At 35.6% G+C, this 19985-nt stretch overlaps 1 protein-coding gene across 4 annotated transcripts in view; it reads right to left on the bottom strand.

Moving 5' to 3' along the window:
- The window catches only part of Ric1 (RIC1 homolog, RAB6A GEF complex partner 1), a 125961-nt gene that overhangs the window by 19303 nt on the left and 86673 nt on the right, over nt 1-19985 (bottom strand). For all 4 annotated transcript variants that reach the window (XM_046445809.2, XM_046445810.2, XM_046445808.2 and 1 more), the window contains 9 exons: nt 18033-18177; nt 17255-17303; nt 15221-15373; nt 13125-13325; nt 7772-7810; nt 7350-7460; nt 6229-6318; nt 4780-4940; nt 3663-3801 (listed from right to left, as the gene is read on the bottom strand). In XM_046445809.2, coding sequence (XP_046301765.1) covers nt 3663-3801; nt 4780-4940; nt 6229-6318; nt 7350-7460; nt 7772-7810; nt 13125-13325; nt 15221-15373; nt 17255-17303; nt 18033-18177 — 1088 coding nt within the window. The remainder of the gene's footprint in view (nt 1-3662; nt 3802-4779; nt 4941-6228; nt 6319-7349; nt 7461-7771; nt 7811-13124; nt 13326-15220; nt 15374-17254; nt 17304-18032; nt 18178-19985) is intronic.

The raw sequence follows: 19985 nt of genomic DNA, 5'->3' as shown, positions 1-19985 counted from the left end.
CATATAACCCCCAAGGACAGGCCATTGTTGAACGGGCCCATCAACATCTTAAAACCTATTTGCAAAAAAAAACAAAAGAGGGGGAGATATACCAGAATTGTCAGGGACCACAAGCACTCCTAAGCATAACTCTATTCACTTTAAATTTTTTGCTCACTGACGCCAAAGGCCTTACAGCGGCGCAGCGTCACTTTTCCCCTCCCACCATACAAAAAGCACAGATAAGATGGAAGGATCTGGCTACAGGGAAGTGGCAACCCCCTGCTCCACTCTTGGCTAGAGTGAGAGGAGCTGTATGTGTCTTCTCTCCAGGGACGGAAAAACCCATTTGGTTCCCGGAACGCTGCACGAGACCAGTAGACGCAGACTCGGGAAGGAGAAACGACCCTGGGACTTCAGGGGGAAATTGACTCCTATCTTCAGTTGGCTGGGTGCCAGGGTCAAGTCGGTAAGCCCTCCTGTTGGCCCACTGAAGCCCCCACAGGGATCTCTGAGGGGGGGGGGCACGGATTCTGTTAAACATCTTCAAATCATCAGGCTTTTGAAACCACAGGTCCCTGACCTCATATACCACCCCTTGGTGCTGCCTAAGTCTCAGCTCCCAGATCTGGATGCCAATACATTGGATATCTTAAAAACCACCCTTTTCTTACTTAACAACTCTGATCCTACTCTTGCTGGTGATTGCTGGCTCTGCATGACGGCAGGTGCAGTCATGCCACTGGCGGTCCCCATTAATTATACCATTAATGATGACAACACATGTCAATCTGGGCTACCCTTTAAGGTGCAGCCTCTAGGTGGTTTTATGTCTTGCCTTCTGGGCATGATGCAAAATAATACCTATGATGTTGATGTTGGAGTCTCTTCCTTTGGGAACTGCTCATTAGTAAAGAATTATTCTTCACCTACTCCGCCCATTTGTCCCCCTAATGGTACAGTTTTTATGTGTGGTGGAAATTTAGCTTTTCCCAGGCTCCCAATAAATTGGACTGGCGGTTGCGTTCTGGCATTACTGCTTCCTGATATCATGATTATTTCAGGAGATGAACCCCTACCCATTCCTAGCCTAGACACCCTAGTTAGAAGACACAAGAGAGCTGTTCAGGCCTTACCACTCCTTGTTGGCCTTGGAATAACCGCTGCTGTGGGCACAGGCACAGCTGGACTAGGTACGGCTATACATTCTTATCGCCGTCTATCTCAGCAGCTTATAGATGATGTGCAGACCCTATCTGGCACTATTAGGGACCTACAAGACCAAATTGACTCTTTGGCAGAAGTGGTCCTCCAAAATAGGCGAGGCCTAGACTTACTGACTGCCAATCAGGGGGGAATCTGTTTAGCCTTAGGAGAAAGGTGCTGCTTCTATGCCAATAAATCAGGCATAGTTCGCACTAAAATCAAGGAGCTTCAAGAAGACCTAGAGAAAAGGAGAAAAGAATTATTCGAGAACCCTCTTTGGACTGGGATGAATGGGTTCCTGCCCTACCTTCTTCCCCTCCTGGGGCCCTTACTGGGTCTTCTTTTGATTGCAACCTTGGGACCTTTTGTTGCAAATAGGATAACTCAATTCATTAAGGACCAGATTAACATTTTAACTTCCACACTTGCACTGCAACCTAAGCCAGGGGAATGGGGCCTCCCCAGAGATGGGTAAGCAGTGCAGGGGCGGTGGATGACCTAAGACAGGGGCTACTTGATTCCCATTGACATGCAAAAAACAAAAAAGGGGGACTTGCTGATAGCAGGCCCGCCCTAGCCCCTGGGGACTCAACCCCCAGTTCTTTGTTACGCATGTCAATGTGGCCAGCTCACAAGGCCATGACGCAGGCTTGCGGTTCCCTGTTTATCTGCCTCGCACATATGTGTCTCTCGGGAACATCTTGACCTGTTCGAGCCTCCTTATAGGGGACGGTGACGTGACGGTAACCCAAGGACGCAGTTATTACTCTCCCCTCCTCACTTTTGAGTAATTTCCCGCAGCTGTTAAAAAGATATATAAGGGGAACAAATTTGGCAATAAAGCGCGCACACGCTCCCTCCTGGATGAAGAACCTTGGTGTCCTGTGTATTTTTTAACCCCGTGGTCCCTCGCCGGACTCGGCTCCGTTAGCTGGACGCGGCATTGCTTAATGCCTCGCTTTTGCTGAGGCTGGCTTTGAACTCATGATGCTCCTTCCTCACAGAGTAGATATTATTAGTATTTACTCAATCAGTACTTTCTATTGAAAATATTATAGGTATATGCAATAGTACTCCCAGGAAACCTTAATGAACTTATAGAACAAGCAGGGGTATCTGTATGCTCAAAATCCTAAATCTGAAGGAACTCAAAACACCATTTCTTAGCCTAAAAACTTCCAGGTGGATGGTTCTCTGTGGGAGTTTCAGGAGCTCAAGAAGGAGCTCACTCTCTCATAAGAGGCTATTTGACTATTGAACAGTTCTCACTGTTATTACTTTTTTAAAATCTTTACTACTAAATCAAGACTTTCTTTGCTGTAGTATTCTTGGTCTTCCTCCCACACCAGATATAATCAGTTTCACTTCTGTTATATTTCAACTTACTACTTAATCTGCTCTTCATAAGTTAAGCATCTTCTCTTCAAGAAAGGCCTCTTTTAAGAGGTTAAAATGGTGTATCCAGTACTACTGATACCACTGATTGCCTTCTATATCTGCAATATACAAAGTTCCTGGTTTTTGGCAATACTGAGGATTGAATGTTTTTTTGTACTGGGGATTGAATCGAAGGGTGCTTTGCCAGAATTATATTCCCAGCCCTTTTAATTTTAAGACAGAGTCTTGCTAAGTGGCTTAGAGCCTCACTAAACTGCTGAGGCTGGCCCTGAACGTGTGATCCTCCTGCCTCAGCCTCCTACTACCATTAACCTAGATCATTATAATGGTCTCCCAACTGCTCTTCCTTCATGCAGTTTTGCCCAGTTCATTTCTTTACAGTTAGAGCAAACATTATAAAACTTTAAAACACTTTAAACTTGAAGATGAAGTCTAAAGTTATCAATATTATCTATAAGACTCACATTCTCTCGCATACCCTATGTCCCAGAAATTTTAACTTCCAGAATGTGTAATGTTCTCTTGTATATAAGCCTTTGCATTACTGTTCCTTCTGCCTGAAATTCTTCCTCTTTGCTTAAACAATCTCTACTCATTCTCTAGGTTTCAATTTACATTTTCTTTGTTTGTTTTTTTTGGTGGTGCTAGGGATTGAACCAAGGGCCTCTGCATGCATGGCAAGTACTCAGTTACCTCTGAGTTATACTTCCAGCTGAGGTTTCAATTTAAATGGTACAGAAATCCTGATTGTTTAGACTATATCACGTTTTTGGTTTATTCTCTCACAGTAAACTATATTTTACTTTTTGATATATATATAATACACACATATACACAAACATCATAAGACATATATACATAGATATATATATTACAAGAACAATTAATTATTCATGTAATTTAATATTGAGCAGAAATCAGGTCTGTTTAATTTGCTACTGTAACCTGGCATATTCATACAAGATACATTCTAAATATTTAATATTTATTTGTTGAACAAATAAATAGTTTCTATGATCAACTTAAAATACTAAAGACGGAGATGTAAACTTCAAGGAGTTTTGATAATGGGATGGTACCTGCTGTGGCATTTTCAAGGTGATTCCATTCTCTGTACTCACTGATGTCAGAGTGACAGATACTACCAGAAAAGGGTGAGGAATGTAGCGTGACATGGAGACTTCCTGAAGAACTTGAATACCAGCCATAGTATTTGAACTGTAAAAACAAAAAGAAACTCTGGTAGCTCAACAATGCTAACAATGTTTGTTTGTTTGTTTTCCTTTCTGCTACTATATAGTAGTAGAATTCATGTTTAGAAAGACCCCAAAGTTCCTATTGTCCTCTCCTCCCTAAATGTCCTTCAAAAATGATTAACAATATTGTCCTTCAATAATGAAAGACCCAAAGAACACATATGGGGATAAGAGAGGGGGGGAAAAAAGGGACAAGACTTTGGAGTAAAGGAAAAAATAAAACAAAACAACAACTGAGGAAGAATCTGTAAAAATAGAAATATTTAAGGGATAAAAACTGAATGGTTGAGGAAGGATAAAGGCTGAATTACTGAGGTTAATAATATATCTTAATTTTTATGTGTGCATTACCAATCACTGGGCTACTTCAGCAAATACATCCTTCACAGCTATGTAAACAAATAAGCATACCTCCGAGAACAAAATAAAACTCAAGAGATGTTGTCTGAATGCTGCAAGTTGGACCAGATGCCAAGAACAATATGAGGCCATTTGTAATAGCAGCAGGACTTTTGCTTTATCCTGTTCTAGACTATTATCATCTAGCACAGTGGAAATGAAACTGAGTATGCTAAGTATATGCTTCCTGAAGCTGTAAAACCATGGAATGCCTTCAAATTTCCCAAGTGTCTGGAACTTATTTTCAAGGCTGTGAAAATTTTAGCATTTTAGGGTTTACCTCAGCTGAAACTAGATTTAAAAAAAATAAATCCAGGAAGATTAGCTGAAGATAGAGCAGGCTATGCTATTTCTTTTTCTTTTTTTTTTTTTCCACAGCTACTACATAAATATTACTAATTAAAACTCCTTGCATTTTTGACTTCTAAAAAAGGGAAACTAAATACAAAGATAGAAAAACTGTTTTGAGGGGAAAAAAAAACCTACAGAGGAAAAACAATAAATAGGAACAGAAAGTGACTTGTCGTATACTATAACTTACCCATCAGATTTTCTTTCAATACTGTAAAGGCATATTGAACAGTCTGCTCTAAATACTATTACCATGTCCCGGAAGACACTCAGCAGTAATGTTTCTGCTTGTGTCTTGGTGACATGAGCAAAGGCATTGTCCAGATTTGATGTTCGCAAGTATACTCTGAGCTGCAGAAGAAAATTATAAAAATGAAATGGCTAAATACTTTAGACAAACCGTTTTTTTTTTTTTTGGGGGGGGTGGTGCTGGAGATTGAACTTTGTGCATGTGAGGCAAGCACTCTACCAAATGAGCTATATCCCCAGCCCCCCAAGCTGCTTTTTATTTATTTACTTTTTTCAAGTAATAATTAAAAGACCTAAGAAAGCTTTAACAATAAATGAGTTCTGTATATATTTTGGCAAGCTAGGTTCATTTTACAGATAAAAGATAAAGAGATCAAAACTGTGAATGCAATATTTTGAGACATTCCTATTAGACTTGTATATTTAGATCTAATATAATGAGCCTAGCAGTTTCTCAAAACAATCATATAATCAATACATTAATAAAGCTATCTTTTATTTATTTATTTTTGGTACTGAAGATTTAACCCAGGGCACTTTACTGCTGAGCTACATCTCCAGGCCTTCTTCTTTTTTATTTTGAGACACGGTCTTGATAAGTTGCTGAGGGCTGGTCTCAAACTTGTGTTGCTTCTACCTCAGCCTCTTGAATCACTGGGATTACAGGTGTGTGTCTGATTAACAAACCTGTCTTTAAGAAATTGAAGAAATAGAAGAAGAAGAAATGAAGGAGGAGGAGGAGGAGGAGGAGGAGGAGGAGGAGGAGGAGGAGGAGGAGAAGGAGGAGAAGGAGAAGAAGGAGAAGGAGAGAGAAGGAGAAGGAGGAGAAGGAAGAGAAGGAGAAGGAGGAGAAGGAAGAGAAGGAGAAGGAGAAGAAGGAGAAGGAGGAGGAAGAGGAGGAGGAGAAGGAGAAGGAAGAAGAAGGCGGCGGTGGCCCTGGGTTCAATCCTCAGCACCACATAAAAATAAATAAATAAAATAAAGGTATTAAAAAAATCTTATAAGAGAGGGGCTGGGTTTTAGTTCAGTGGTAAGAACACTTGCCTAAAACACATAAAAATCATAAATAAAATAAAGGTATTGTGTCCATCTATAACTAAAAACAATTTTTAAAAAATCTTATAGGGGATGTCTATGAGATACATTCCTTAGAAAAGGCTATCTGAGAAATCCCATTTGTTACTTAAAAAATTTTAAAAATATAGTAACCTGAAAAATTTAAAATATATTACCTGAAAAAATAATCCCATTAGCTAAAATGTTAATTATTAATTAAAAAATAAAATATTTTGTTTAGTTTTCAATTGGTTATTTTCTATATAAAATTACACAGTGCTTATTAGGTCTAAAATATAAAGATCTATTATTTCTAAGAGAAAATAAAACCTACCTCTTCTTGATGGTCACTTATATTATAACATGCAAGTACCATAAAATCATTCCACCAGGCTAAACCACCAGTCACAATCATATTTTGCTCCTTAAAAGAAAAATTTAAAAAATATTTTTACTTTAAGTTACCAGAAATTACTATAAAGTAACAAAGTATTCTTAGGCAAAGAAAGCTCAAATTATTTCTGCTTTAATCTCTCCCTTGAATTATTACTCCAGGGACTTTAATAATAACGCTTCATATTCTAAGTTTAAAAATAAATACTTCTGTAAGGAAGCAAATACACTGATGTATCATTTAGCATCATTATTCCACATCCAAGAAACATGGATTAAAATTCTGGTTTTAACATTCATCAGATGAGCAACACCTGTTTCTCTTTTATCAAAATGGTGAATAAAAATAATGCCCTGTGTTGAGATAATATACAGAAAGGACCCTAAAATGACTGACACAAAAAAGCAACTATAAATGCCATTTCCCTTTTTTTGGGGGGTGGGGTGGGGTATTAGGTATTAAATTCAGGAACATTCAACCACATAGCCACATCCCCAGCCCTATTTTGTTTTTTATTTAGAGACAGGGTATCACTAAATTGCTTAGCACCGTGCCTTTGCTGAGGCTGGCTATGAACTGGCAATCCTCCTGCCTCAGCCTCCTGAGCTGCTGGGATTACAGGCATGTGCCATGCCCGGCCCATATTCTTCTCTTCTTCCAATTTGATTCTTGCAAAATCCAACTTCATGCACATATGTATGTGATATATATATGTTCTACAATTACATCACACAGCTAAGCAGAGAATGATCTCAAAATTTTGTGGAAATTTATTCTCATCACATTTGATGGACACAATATTGAGATTAAATTCTTAAACTAAATAATTATTGTTACTGATCTTAACAAGAATAAAAATTAAGCCATTTCAATACAAGTCCCATTATCAAATTATCAAATACTTTATTAAAATCAGCTCACAGATATTATCCAATATCAGTTTCTCATATATGACTTTCAGTTTTTATAAGTAAATAGTAGTTTACTGTACAGTATAATTATTTTATATTATAATTCTTCTATATTTTGGGAAATTGGTTTTTAATTTGAAAAAGACTAACCTGAGTAATGTTTCCAAAAAGTTTCCATTTTTTGGTGAGTAAAGAGTAATGTGCAAAACCAAACTTGCCAACCACAGCAATATTTTGTCCAAGTTTATCAATAGCTGAAAACTGTTAAAAAAAATTAAGAACTCTTTGCAAACTTACACACTTTAATAGACATACAGTGGTTAATACTATGTAAGGTAAACAGACTTAATAAGTGCTTGCTAAGTGAATTTTACATAAAATGTTAAATTAAAAATCCAAATATTTATAGTAATATATGACAAAATTAGATGTTAATACCCTAGCAATGTATAAAGGATCAGGTATAAAAATTTTACTCTTATCAATATACCCACTGAAGGGCTCAATTCCCAGAAAGCCTCTTGCAACAAATGCTATTCAACAAAGTTAACACCAACAAAATAACAACTCACCCGTATAGGCCAATTGCTTTCTAGATAGGTACTGGAAATCTACAGAAAACAACACATCAGTTTGGTAAGATTTAGGAATTATATTTAAAATTTAAAGCATTAATTTATCACAATATGAGATTCGGCTTCCTGAGAGTGGCTATTAGTAGCAGAGCACTTGGAATTTACCATTTATATATGAGTCAATATTTCTCATCTCATGTCTTAAACAGCTCCAAATTCTAGACATCAGGTTTTCATCTTTCCCCTTCACACTGCTTTTTTTGGGGGTAGTACTAAACTCAATAAACATAGACCAATGAGTTATTTAGAGAAGCATTCCTGAGAGTAGCCATGAACTGCACAGATGAGCAGTTTTGGTTTGCTAACGTGAATAATTTCCACAACCTCATCAAATAAAATTGCAGCCTCAGCAAGAGTTTTGATTTTTAATGGAAATACTTTGATTACATTTATGTTTTTCTGATTAATAAATAATACAAAAATGTACAAAGTACAAAATAAAATTGTTGCTTAGGGACAACTAGTAGTTAGTTTTTAATCTATCCTCTAAACAAACATCTGTAAAAAGGTAAGAGTATGTTTAAGCTACTATTAATTTCTTGGAATGTTCAACTTAAACTATAAGAACTCTTAATATATATTACAGATACTAAGTTTTTACTTTCAGCATCATTGGTAAATATATTTTCCATGTTATCTGTTTTCCATCTTCGTACATGGTGGTATCCTTGTATCATTGTAACAAAACTATCTGTGGGACATAAATGTGGATTAAGTAAATTCTAGTTCTACTGAGACTCCTATCTTTCTACTGGCCCACTAATTCCATAGTTTTCATGAGCACTTGTGAGAGTGGAGTGTAAATTAACAGAAAAATAGAACAAAGGGAAGAATCTTCAGCTCCTGTAAAAAAAAAAAAAAGCTTCAATTCATTCATATTTAATTTTACTCAGGAAAAAAATGATCATAAATTTTAAAAAGAACTCAAAATTAGAAAGCCATGTTTACATGAATCAAATCTAAGAAAACTGTGTAATGTGAAGACAAAATAAAAATCAAGTAAAAACAATGCTGAAACTGTATTTAACCTTGATAAAATTTATTCATAAAACTATTTGTTAAACTTCTCTTGGCTACTAAATTAACTAAATTAAATAGCTGTTAATACATTAGGAAGTTCTTAAACCCCAGTACTGTGTGTGCAAGCCTACTTATAGAATTAAAGATAATTGTGTCATTGATATATGCTAGAAGAATGCGTCACTTGAATCTTAACAAATATGCTACACTGTTCAGTGTAAAATTCACTATGATGGGAAAAATTAGTGCAGAATAATGGTAAACTTGAGGTAATAACATGGTGGTAAAATAAAAGTTAAAAGCAATTTTCTTTTTTGCAGAGCTGGGGATTGAATCTAGGGCCTTACACATGTAGGCAAGTAAAAAAGTACTGAGCTTCATCCTCAGCCCCAGTTGAGAGCACTTTTTATTAGCCTGTAAGTAAAACTCCCTTTTCCCCCTTACAATTAAGAAAAGAACAATAGTTACATGAAGAAAGATGTAATAGATGTACTTGAGTACAATTGCCCCTGTTACCCAAGATGCTAAAAAAAAAAATCCTGTAACTACCCAAACTTTGATGTATTACTAGTACTTATGAAACATGTGTTAGAGGGTAATGAGGAGCTGGAATCTCATTGCAAAAGTGGTGTATAACATAAAGTTTCTAATTATGGGAAGTCAAAGTTAAACCTTACCAAATGATTGCACTCCAATGAATATTTTATACATGAAAACAATTTATTATTTTAATTTGAAAAAGTCTAAGAAGTATTGGGCACAGTGGTGTACACCTGTAATCCTTGGGAGGCTGAGGCAGGAGGATCACAAGTTCAAAGCCAGCTTTAGCAATTGAGTGAGGCCCTAAGCAACTCAGCAAGATCCTGTCTGTAAATAAACTATAAAAAGGGCTGGAGATGTGGCTCAGTGGTTAAGCACTCCTGGGTTCAATCCCTGATACAAAAAAAAAGTCTAAGAAGTACCAAAAATTACAAATGGTTTATTTTTAAAACTCAAGATATATAAGTTTAAAATGAATGCAGGTATTTGTCTAAAGATATTATAAAATACACTGGAACAAAAACTTGTATTTTCCCTAGTAGGTCACCTTTATTGATCTACGTGTCATCTGAATTCTGAACTCTATACCTAACATGGAGAATAGGAAATGGTAGAAATAAGACGTAGCTAATGAATAATGAAGAAACGGAGGTCAAGAACACATACTCAGAGCTCAAAAGTCATGCCACATCATTGGGAAACTGTGTGCTAAGGTACAGAAAGAATCTTTACCCTTACTGTATGATTTTCCAATCTCTTTTTTATAGTGGGGTGGGGGGTAGTTATTGGACATTTAACGTAGGGCTTCATGCATGCTAGACAAGCACTCTACCACTGAGCGACATATCCCCAGCCTCCAGTCTCTCTCTCTCTCTCTTTAAAGCCATTCTCTAAAATCCTATGCCTGCCTAGACTAGTTTTATAACTGGTGAGACATGGAACCCAGCCTTTTAGCAAATTTGATCTGTGACAAATACCACACCTATTATACTTGATACATATTGCAGGATAGCTAATCATTTGTAAGTAAAACAGCCTTTAAGATCCACAGCTGACATTCCTAACATGGTGTCTGATATACCATTGGTACTACCCACATTTTGTGAAGGTTATTCTTTCCAGGTATTAGAGCCAGTTAACAAAAACCGATAACCACAGAATACTGGATAATAATTAATGCATCTTTCAGAAATCATACAAAATACTGAGCATTAAAATAAATGGCATCTGAGAAGAAACATAGCTTAAAACTAGAAGGTTTTCTCCAGGCACAGTGGTGCTCGCTTGTAATCCCAGCAGCTCGGGACATTGAGGCAGGAGGATGGAAAATTCAAAGCCAGCCTCAGCAAAACTGAGGTGCTAAGCAACTCAGTGAGACCTTGTCTCTAAATAAAATACAAAATAGGGTTGAGAATGTGGCTCAGTGGTTCAGTGGCCCTGACTTCAATCCTTGGTACCCCCTCCCCCTCAAAAAAACCACAAAAACCAGGTTTTCATTTTTAAAACTTTTCATATTGTGCTCTCATTACTTTCTAAAATTTTAACCATGAAAAATCAGGTCAAATAAGTAAACAAATAAATAAAAGCATGCTTCGCTGCCAGCTATGAACACTGCTTCTGACAAGGGTGTATTTTTTGTTTTATCTTTAAAGGAAAACAATGAACATAGAGTCTTCTACTAAGGAAGTTATGAAGTACAAGATAGGGCTTTAATAAGAAAAAATCCCCAGTGTTCTAAGTAAGGAACAGAAACAGCAGTAGAATTAGTTGGGGCTCATTAGATGAACTCTAGCTATTCAAGAAGCATATAAAGTACAAATCACACAAACAAATCAATTTTGATGGAGAATGTGGTCTTATCCTGGAAAAGATATATTGAAAGGGGAATCAAACCAGGCACTCATGTTTCCTCAGAGTCATCAGTACTGGCTTTAAAGCCTAGAAAGTAAAGATTTAGCATTATGCAGACACTGTAAAGCACCCTACTGAAAGATCACCATTAACTCTGCATTGAATCACTGTGTTAGCAAAGTATAGGGCAACTCCAAATAAACATATTGCCTTTTAGGCAAATTCTAAGTTTTAGCCCAAGGTTAATAGTATATGATTCAACATTTTTAGTACCTACATTTGAATATAGATTAGACTTGCTAGGTCACAGTAAAGATAGGTCTGCCATTACTCTGCTGTGTGACCTTGGTAAGTCACATAACTTCCCTGAGCTTTGGTTTCCTCATGTATAAAATCCAGTCGGACTATGATTTCTAAGGTCCTTCCAGCTCTAAAAATTCTATGAATCTATTATAATTTAATTGTTTTGGAAGTACAACTGTAGCAATGTTTTCAAGGAAACTGGAAAACCGAGTTAAAACTCAGGTTTATAAAGTTTATCTTTCTAGATGTCTTCCCCTAACAAACAGAATGATAGAAGAAATCTTGTTAGTATCTAAAGTCCTCAAAAATCAGTGTCATATGCTTTTCTTATTGGATGACTCACAGATGGCTAGAATCACTGAATTTTTGAGCTGGAAGGAAATTCAAATTTGTTATTGCCTCATGGATTTTGCGTTCCAGACCTACCTTCTTTGATCCTCTGCTCTACTTGGCTCTCTGGTAACACAGACCTGGCTAGGCAGAACTGGCATTGATGCTAGGTCAGTGTAGAATGAATAGTTCAAAGTATGGGGAAATGAAAATAGCAGAGAAATGGCTATAGGAGAGAAGGGAGCAGTGGAAAATTTTAGTCAAGGAAGCAGCCGACGCAGTTCTATTTAAAAATTGTTACTAATTATAAAATGGTATGTACATTGTTTGAGTCTGTTTATTAATGTAAATTAAATACATTTTCTTCTAGTGTATACCACATGTCAATGTAGGAGATATTTCTCCTTTGACCTTTCACATAATGACCATTTTTCTGTCTCTTATTATCTCCAAAGTCAACTGAAAATAATATGAAAGCTGAAGTAAGCTAGTTAGGTACAGGTATAGAGAGCGGAAGGCAAAGAATTGTGGAAATAGAAAGTAACTGAAGTAAATTCATCCAAGAGTAGGCTCTGAGGCATTGTGGTATAAAAGGAGAAAAGAAAACATTCAGGACTTTGAAATTGTATATGCAAGTTTCTCTTAAAAAACTTCAATTTATTGAATTCCCAATTTAATTTTAATTGTCATCAAAATTCAGAATTAATCTTCATGTTAAAGGCCAATTTATCAGAATTATTAAAAGAAACTGCTAAAAGTGATCAGAATGAGTGAATAATTTGGAACAAGATTAAATATTAGTAAAATTATCAAAAATAAAGTTCTAGAATTATCATAATTTTTACAATTTGGGTCCACTGTCAGGTGATTAACCTCAATTTGGCCCCATCAGGATTATAAGGTCAGCTGTAGAGGGTCAACATTGCCACTTTCACAGTGACTACACTTTTGCCTCTGTAAATCCACAGAGTTATCTTATGTAAAACAGGTCCTGAAAATAAAATAGTTATCTTCAATGAGAGGGCAAAATAATGAACTTAAAAGCAGGTGAGGAAACAATTTGTATCAAGTGGAAAGAGAAGACAACAGGACAAGAACACAGAAAAGCATTAGAGTGATGTGATAGTCAAAAAGGTTAAAAATATTTAGTTTTCTAAAATTAAAACAAATGAAATACTTAAAAATCTGTTCCAAGTGATATCTTACTAAGGACTGAATCACTAGTAATTAGTAAATGAACACTTACCTGTACAACATGCCAATGTCGATGTCCAAGTAAAGTGCTTAAACCCTGGGACTCTAAACCTCCATCTGCAAATGGGCTATTTTCCAGCCTCGGCTTATGCTGAGTGTGTGAAGAACTTCTGGGATTCTGGGTCTGAGAGGGCTCTCCACAGTTCAAGTACAAGCGATCCTCTCCCTGAAGCAATACCTGCTCTTGGTTACTCTAGATAAGGAAAGAGGAAGAAGAAGAGCAAAGAAGAAAAGCAAATAAAAATAACCCAATATTTGGAATGGAAAATTAAGTAATGCATAGATTCACTTTTATTATAGAAAACATATTATGTACCTCAATGTTAATTTTCTTCACAGAGGACAAAGACTACATAATGATCTCAGCACAGTTATATTTAGAGAGAATAGGCAATGTTTTAATTTTATTTAATTTTATTTTCCAGTGTAAATAAAATCTTTGTTAAGGTCTGCTTTATTGTATAGTTGTAAACATGCCTAAGTTTATAACTGCTATAGTAGTACCTTTCATTACTATTTGAAAATGGCAATGATAAGAGAGATTTTTACATCTGAAAAATTGAATATGACTACTCATTATTTAGTTTACAAATTAGTTTTACAGAAAGTATGCTTTTAAGAAACTGTCTGATCAAAGACGTGTTTCTTTTTGTATTCTTATCCATGTGCTTACATGTAACAAAGGGGATAGGTCAGGGATAATTGGATGCTGGAGGATCTTCTAAACCATTCGGAAGAGGAAAAGCCTAAGCCTATAGTTTGGGATCAGAAAAATTCAAATATCAGTGAATGTTTAGTTAGTGTTAAGGACACTTTACAGGTCTAAGAATAGCCAGACAAATAAAGGAGTTTTACTTTTTAATATGTTCTGGTTTTCAATTAAAGGGCCAGTGTATTCACAAGTGGGTAGATTCTTGGCACCCTATCCCTTCACCTTTCCATTATAGTCCAAATATTATACTGACATAAAACTCAAGGTTGCTATAAAATTACTGTTAAGGAGGGAAAATACTCTGTTCTTATTTTCCTGGGGTTTCTTAATTTTCAACTTCAGTAATGGGATCTGATATTCAGACTATTTTTTTATAATATTTTTCAATGTATTATAAATGCAAATTCAATTCAATTGTTTTACTAAACATCTTTAAACAGCCCTTAATACTAAGGTACTAAGATTTGCATTCCCAAAATGTAACCTATATTATCATTATATATCAGCAATATATAATATTACTATATATTATTTCAGATTGACAAGCATGGGGAGTTTATAATTTGGGACAATGTTTCCTGAAGCAGTATCTTAGATATACTTTCTTCCAAGTGTTCATTAAGAATTGATGGTTGATTAGGCATGGGGAACACTGTCTTTTATTTATTTTTAAGTATTGGGGATTAAACTCAGAGGTAGTGACACTACCTTAACTTTTTGCTTTTTATTTTGAGAAAGGATTTCATTGAACTGCCCAGATTGGTCTCAAACTTGTGATCTCCAACCTCAGCCTCCCAAGTCACTGGGATTGCAGGCATGCATGACTGGGCCTGATGTAACTGTGCTTTTTTTATTTCAACTCCTAGGTTTTCATGATGCATATGAGCATATTTGAAACTCTTGATCCCTTCAATAAATACATTTCTACAGCTTTGTCTTAAGGCCTTTATTTCATACTTAGGTAAAAATGGAACTTTTTTTTTTTTTTAAATCCCATGGAACTGCTAATATTTCTCATGAGTAGTGTGGTGAAATTCTTTGGGAAATTCTATTCAGATTAAGACTAAATTATTAAAGTTATTCAACATACAAACATTGTTTTCCCATTTGTTACCCTATTTAAAAAACAAAATGCCTTAAAAACAACAACCCCCCCCCCCACCTAAAACCCTACAAACAAAAAACCAAAACTCTAAAGTATGTTCAGAAATGATTTTGGTATAAATTTATTATAAAGTGTAAGAATCACAAGAATATGCACAAAGGAAGGTAATATGCCAATTTTAGGTATATACTTGCTGTCCATGGTTTATGAAGAAAGGTCTGAATTCTGATTTGAAAGGCACTAAAGAAATCAGAGTTTTAAATACACTTACCATACAAGGGTTTACAGTGAGGACACTCTTGATAAACTGAAATAGCAGAATGCTGGGCTGTTTAACTATATTTCTGAGGTCAGATTCAATTTCAATGTGTTGAGAACCAAATCCACTGATTACCCATAGGTGATAGCCTTCTGCACCCCAGCTCTTAGAGGGAGGAAGGGGGAGAAAAAAAGCAAAAGCATTAAAAGGGTCTTGTTATCCTTCCCTAACTTCAGTCAATATCTGAAATACCCAATGAGGCACTGACTTCTGAAAGTTGCAGAACCCATGACAGATAAGAATGATATCTTCTAGTACACCTTAGCTATCTTCAGAGAAATCATTACCACTGTCCTCTACCTAGAATGGTCAAACCACTAAATACCATTCTTAGCTTCAATTTCAGTATCACAATCCTAAGGAATACCTATTGCTTTCTGTAACTTCTCCATTAATTGAATTTAGTTAACCTCTTAAATACAGAAGATGTATTTTATTTTTTTTGGTACTGGGAATTGAACTCAGGAGAACGCGACCACTGAGCTACATCCCCAGTCCTATTTTGTATTCTATTTACAGTCAGGGTTTCATTGAGTTGTTTAGTGTGCCTGTCTTTTGCTGAGGCTGGCTTTGAACTCACGATCTTCCTGTCTCAGCCTCCCTAGCTGCTGGGATAATAGGTGTGCGCCCATAGTTTTATATAGAGCAAAAAACAGTGGAGTGGAAGCTGAGACTACAGTTTTCATTTTAGATGGGCTTTTGTTATATTATCATAGCCAGGCTATCTGGTTTATCAAAGTGTTTCTTCCTCTGTAAAATGAGAAGTTTCAAATAAAATTCTCTAGGCATATTCAGTTTTAATATTCTATAACTAAATTTCATGACATAATTTTTAAAAGATTAGTTATTTTCGATCTGTAAGAAAATGGTAAGGGTGGAGGCAGGAGGGAGTCTTGCAAAATTTCAAGAGCTTAACAGAATTTTTATGTTTTCCCACGATAAACTTGTACAAGCTAATTAAAATGTTCAGATTCTTAGTTTGTGGCTGAAATATCAACTCAGCAAGGCTGATAACACTACCATATGCCATTCAGAAGCACTGACTAGCAGTCACAGAAATTCTCTCTGGTAGAAAACTTATTTTAAATATGGAGATGGGCTATAATCCCAGCAACTCAGGAGGCTGAGGCAGGAGGATCAGAAGTTCAAAACCAGCTTCAGCAACTTAGTGAGACACTGTCTTAACAAAAATCGAATGGGCTGGGGATGTGGCTCAATGGTTGAATGCCCCTGGGTTCAATCCCTGGTAGTAAATAAACAAACAAACAAACAAATAAAAATAAAATAAGGAGGCAAGGTGAAACAGCAAAAGGGCTTGTTGGTGGTGAATGGCAACCATAGTGATTTTAACTCTTGGAGAAATCCAAGATCAGAAAATGCCTTCCTCTGTATAATAAAATAGAAGGTTAATGATAAGTCTCATAGCCACTGATTTCATAAGGATGATACCAAGAGATGCTATGCAGCAAGAAAATAGTTTTATGTAAAGACAGGGGTTATATATCATTATTTTTTCAGAAATTTGAAAATAAGTAATAAATTAATTATTAACAATAGTGACTATAATTCTCTTGACAAACATCTATGAAAAGTTTTAAGAATGTGTTTAAGTAATGCACAGGTACATGTCTTCCAGGAAATATGCTCAAAGTACATTTTACTATATTTTAAAAGAAAGGAAGCCGTAAGAATGAGTGCCTGTGAGTCACACAAGAATGCGAAGTATGCTTTGAAAAAAGAAGAGCCTTGTTTGAACAGTCATCTTCGTAAAGGTACTTAGTGAACACTTCTAAACAAAATTGAAAAATCAGGCAGCTACCAATTTAAAAAAAAAAAAAAAACACCTTTCATTAAAGCAAGAGCTGTAAGGAATAATCTGCTAAGATTAAAATAACTTTGTGATTTCTATCAGACCAATATGAGAGGAAAAGAAGGGAAAGAAATCTACATTCTTTATACTATGCCAATTAAATAGAAAGTACTTACCATAGAGTTGATCTTAAGGGGATCTTTTTTAGTACCATCAGACCTATACCTAAAACAGAATAGAAACTTAATTTGAAAGGGTCTTAACAATTATCTATAATACACACAATAGCTTTAGTTTTTTAGAAACCACATTAATTTTGCTCTTTCAAAACAGAAATACATAACAATGCATGAAATAAAAAGTTGTAGGATAATATACATAGGCACATCACTCAGCCATATTTTCTAGGTTCAACTGACTTCTTATAGCATCACGAAGTTTGGGAAGGCGTATTTCACTTCATCAGGACTGTAGCTAAAGGTAATATAATATATAAAGATAGCAGACATATCAATCAACCCGTTACTATTAACCCACTGCGTTAAACTACATTAACTCAATGAGATAATGTAACTTTCTACTTCCTATTTAGTTACTTATGTATGTGGCTTATCACTCATACTGTATAAGCAGCTACTTGAAGGCAGGACCTTGTCTGATTCAGCCTTAAATCTGACATAAGGTCAGATACACAACAGGGCTCAGTAAATAAGTGAATTTTTTTTCAGTGTTGGGGATCGTTAAGTAAGTTTTACTGACTGAACTGTCAGTTTTAAGAGTGTGATGTTTGGAGAACTAATACATTCTGAACAAACTAATTCTGAATCTCACAATTATTTTGGGGTAAGTGTCAAATAAGGCAAAAGGGTAATTACATGATCCAAGGTTTCTGTATACATATACTATCTGGAATATAATGAAGTTATTTTATTTAAATTTGTTTTTTTGACTCACGCAAAATCTCCTCCCAGTGTACAAATCAGCTGGGCTCCAAACACACTCCATAAAGAAAGTCCTCCATATTCCCATGTCACTATTACAACACTATTATCAGGAGACCATCTGATCAATTTAACAGCTCCTGTTTTGTTCCAAATGTCTGTAAAGAAATAGTGAGAAGGGTTAAAAAACAAACAATTGCATCAAAAATACTAAGTACTTTTTATAGTCCATATCTTCAAATATAAACAAGCAGAAGCATCACTGCTTCACACAATGAGATGAATCCGCCCATGTAAGGTTATTTAAAACAAGGACCACCAGTCCTGGCCTGATCTAATCAGAACGAACTCAGTGCACAGGTGATTGCAAGAAGTGAAAGATGTTTCTGGCCGCTATTAGCTTGAGTAATCTTTGGTCTTTGGTTTGTGCTAATCAGCTTGTGTAGAACAGGGATAAGGTTAAAGCAAACACTGTATTTAGAGAAAAATATATGCTGGCCTTTGAAAAGGCTATACAATTAGAATGGCAAATTTCTATTTCTGGCAGTAGAGTAAATGATGCCCCAAAACTCTACAATGAAACAACTAAGATGTCGAATAAAATATTTAAATATCTCCAAACAACCAAAAATATTGGGACAAAATGTTTTTTGTTTTTCTTTTACCTGAATTTATCTGCTAAGCCCCGAGAAGCTTGACTACCACCTCTGATGACTCAGGTGTGCAAGGGATAGGAGAGAAACTCAGAGCTTGCCCCAGCAGGGAGTTTAATAAAAGATACCTATGTAAAGTTAGACTGTAAAGAACAATATCCAGTGTACAAAGGCAATTGAAAAAAAAAAACAAAAAAACAAAAAACTGCCAAGGAGAAGAGAAAGAAATAGCAAGAAACATTTCCATGTTTCACCTATGGTACTGAATAAAAACTAAAGCTCCCTGATGATCTGCAGCCACAAGTCAGCCTTCACCCTGATTTGCAATTTGTGCCATTAGTGTGGTTAAAAAACAAAACAAACAAACAAAAAAACCTCAAACTACAAAATGCAAAGTGTTCCAGATTGTTGTAGTACCCTCAAATGACCAGCAGAAATACAAACAAAGTAATTGGCTCTTAGTCAAAAATCCTAAAATAATAAAGAAACGAGTGAGAACCTAAAGAACCAAGTATAAGAAACAGACTTAGGAAGATTTCAGATATTAAAATTAAAGGACACAATATAAGCATGTCTTTTAAAGAAACACAAGATTGAAAGTTGGAGCAGGAAGCCTAGATAGGAAAAAAACTTAATTTTCTGAGATAAAAATGATTAAAAACTCAACGGACAGATCTAGCCACATATTAGATAAAAATGAAGACAGAATTGGTGAAACAAAGATTGACAGGGAAATTTTTTCTAAAATGCAGTTCAGAGAAATAAAAGAAATTTAAAAATTCAAAAGCCAGGTTAAGAAACATGGAAAAAAATTGGGTATAGTGGTGAACACCTGTAATCCCAGTAGTTCGGGAGAAGACTGAGGCAGAAGAATCAAGGTTTGAAGCCAGCTTCAGCAACTTTAGTGAGGCCCTAAGCAACGTAGTAAGATCCTATCTTAAAATAAAAAAATAAAAAGAACTGGGGTGTAGCTCAAAGTGCCAAAGGGCTCAATCTCCAGTATAAAAAACAAACAAACAAACAAACATACATACACACAAACCCACACACTAAATAAATAAATAAATACATAAAAATTCATAACATGTATTAGAGTTCCAGAAAAAGAAACTGCAGGAGAGGCAATAAATAAGGATAATGATGGAGAATTTTTCTAGAACATATGAAAGATATGAATCCTCAGATCCAGCAAATCTGAATTGCAAACAGGATTAAAAAACAAAATCCTTCACCATTCACATCATAGTCAAATCACAGAACACAAAAGACAAAGAAAAACTCTTACAAGTAGCTAGACAAAAAACAACAAATCT

Source organism: Marmota monax, unplaced genomic scaffold (genome assembly GCF_021218885.2).
Source record: "Marmota monax isolate L192 unplaced genomic scaffold, Marmota_monax_Labrador192_F-V1.1 WCK01_AAM20220418_F8-fsc00124, whole genome shotgun sequence".
Taxonomy (NCBI): Eukaryota; Metazoa; Chordata; class Mammalia; order Rodentia; family Sciuridae; genus Marmota; species Marmota monax.
This window is presented reverse-complemented; position numbering and strand designations above follow the sequence as displayed.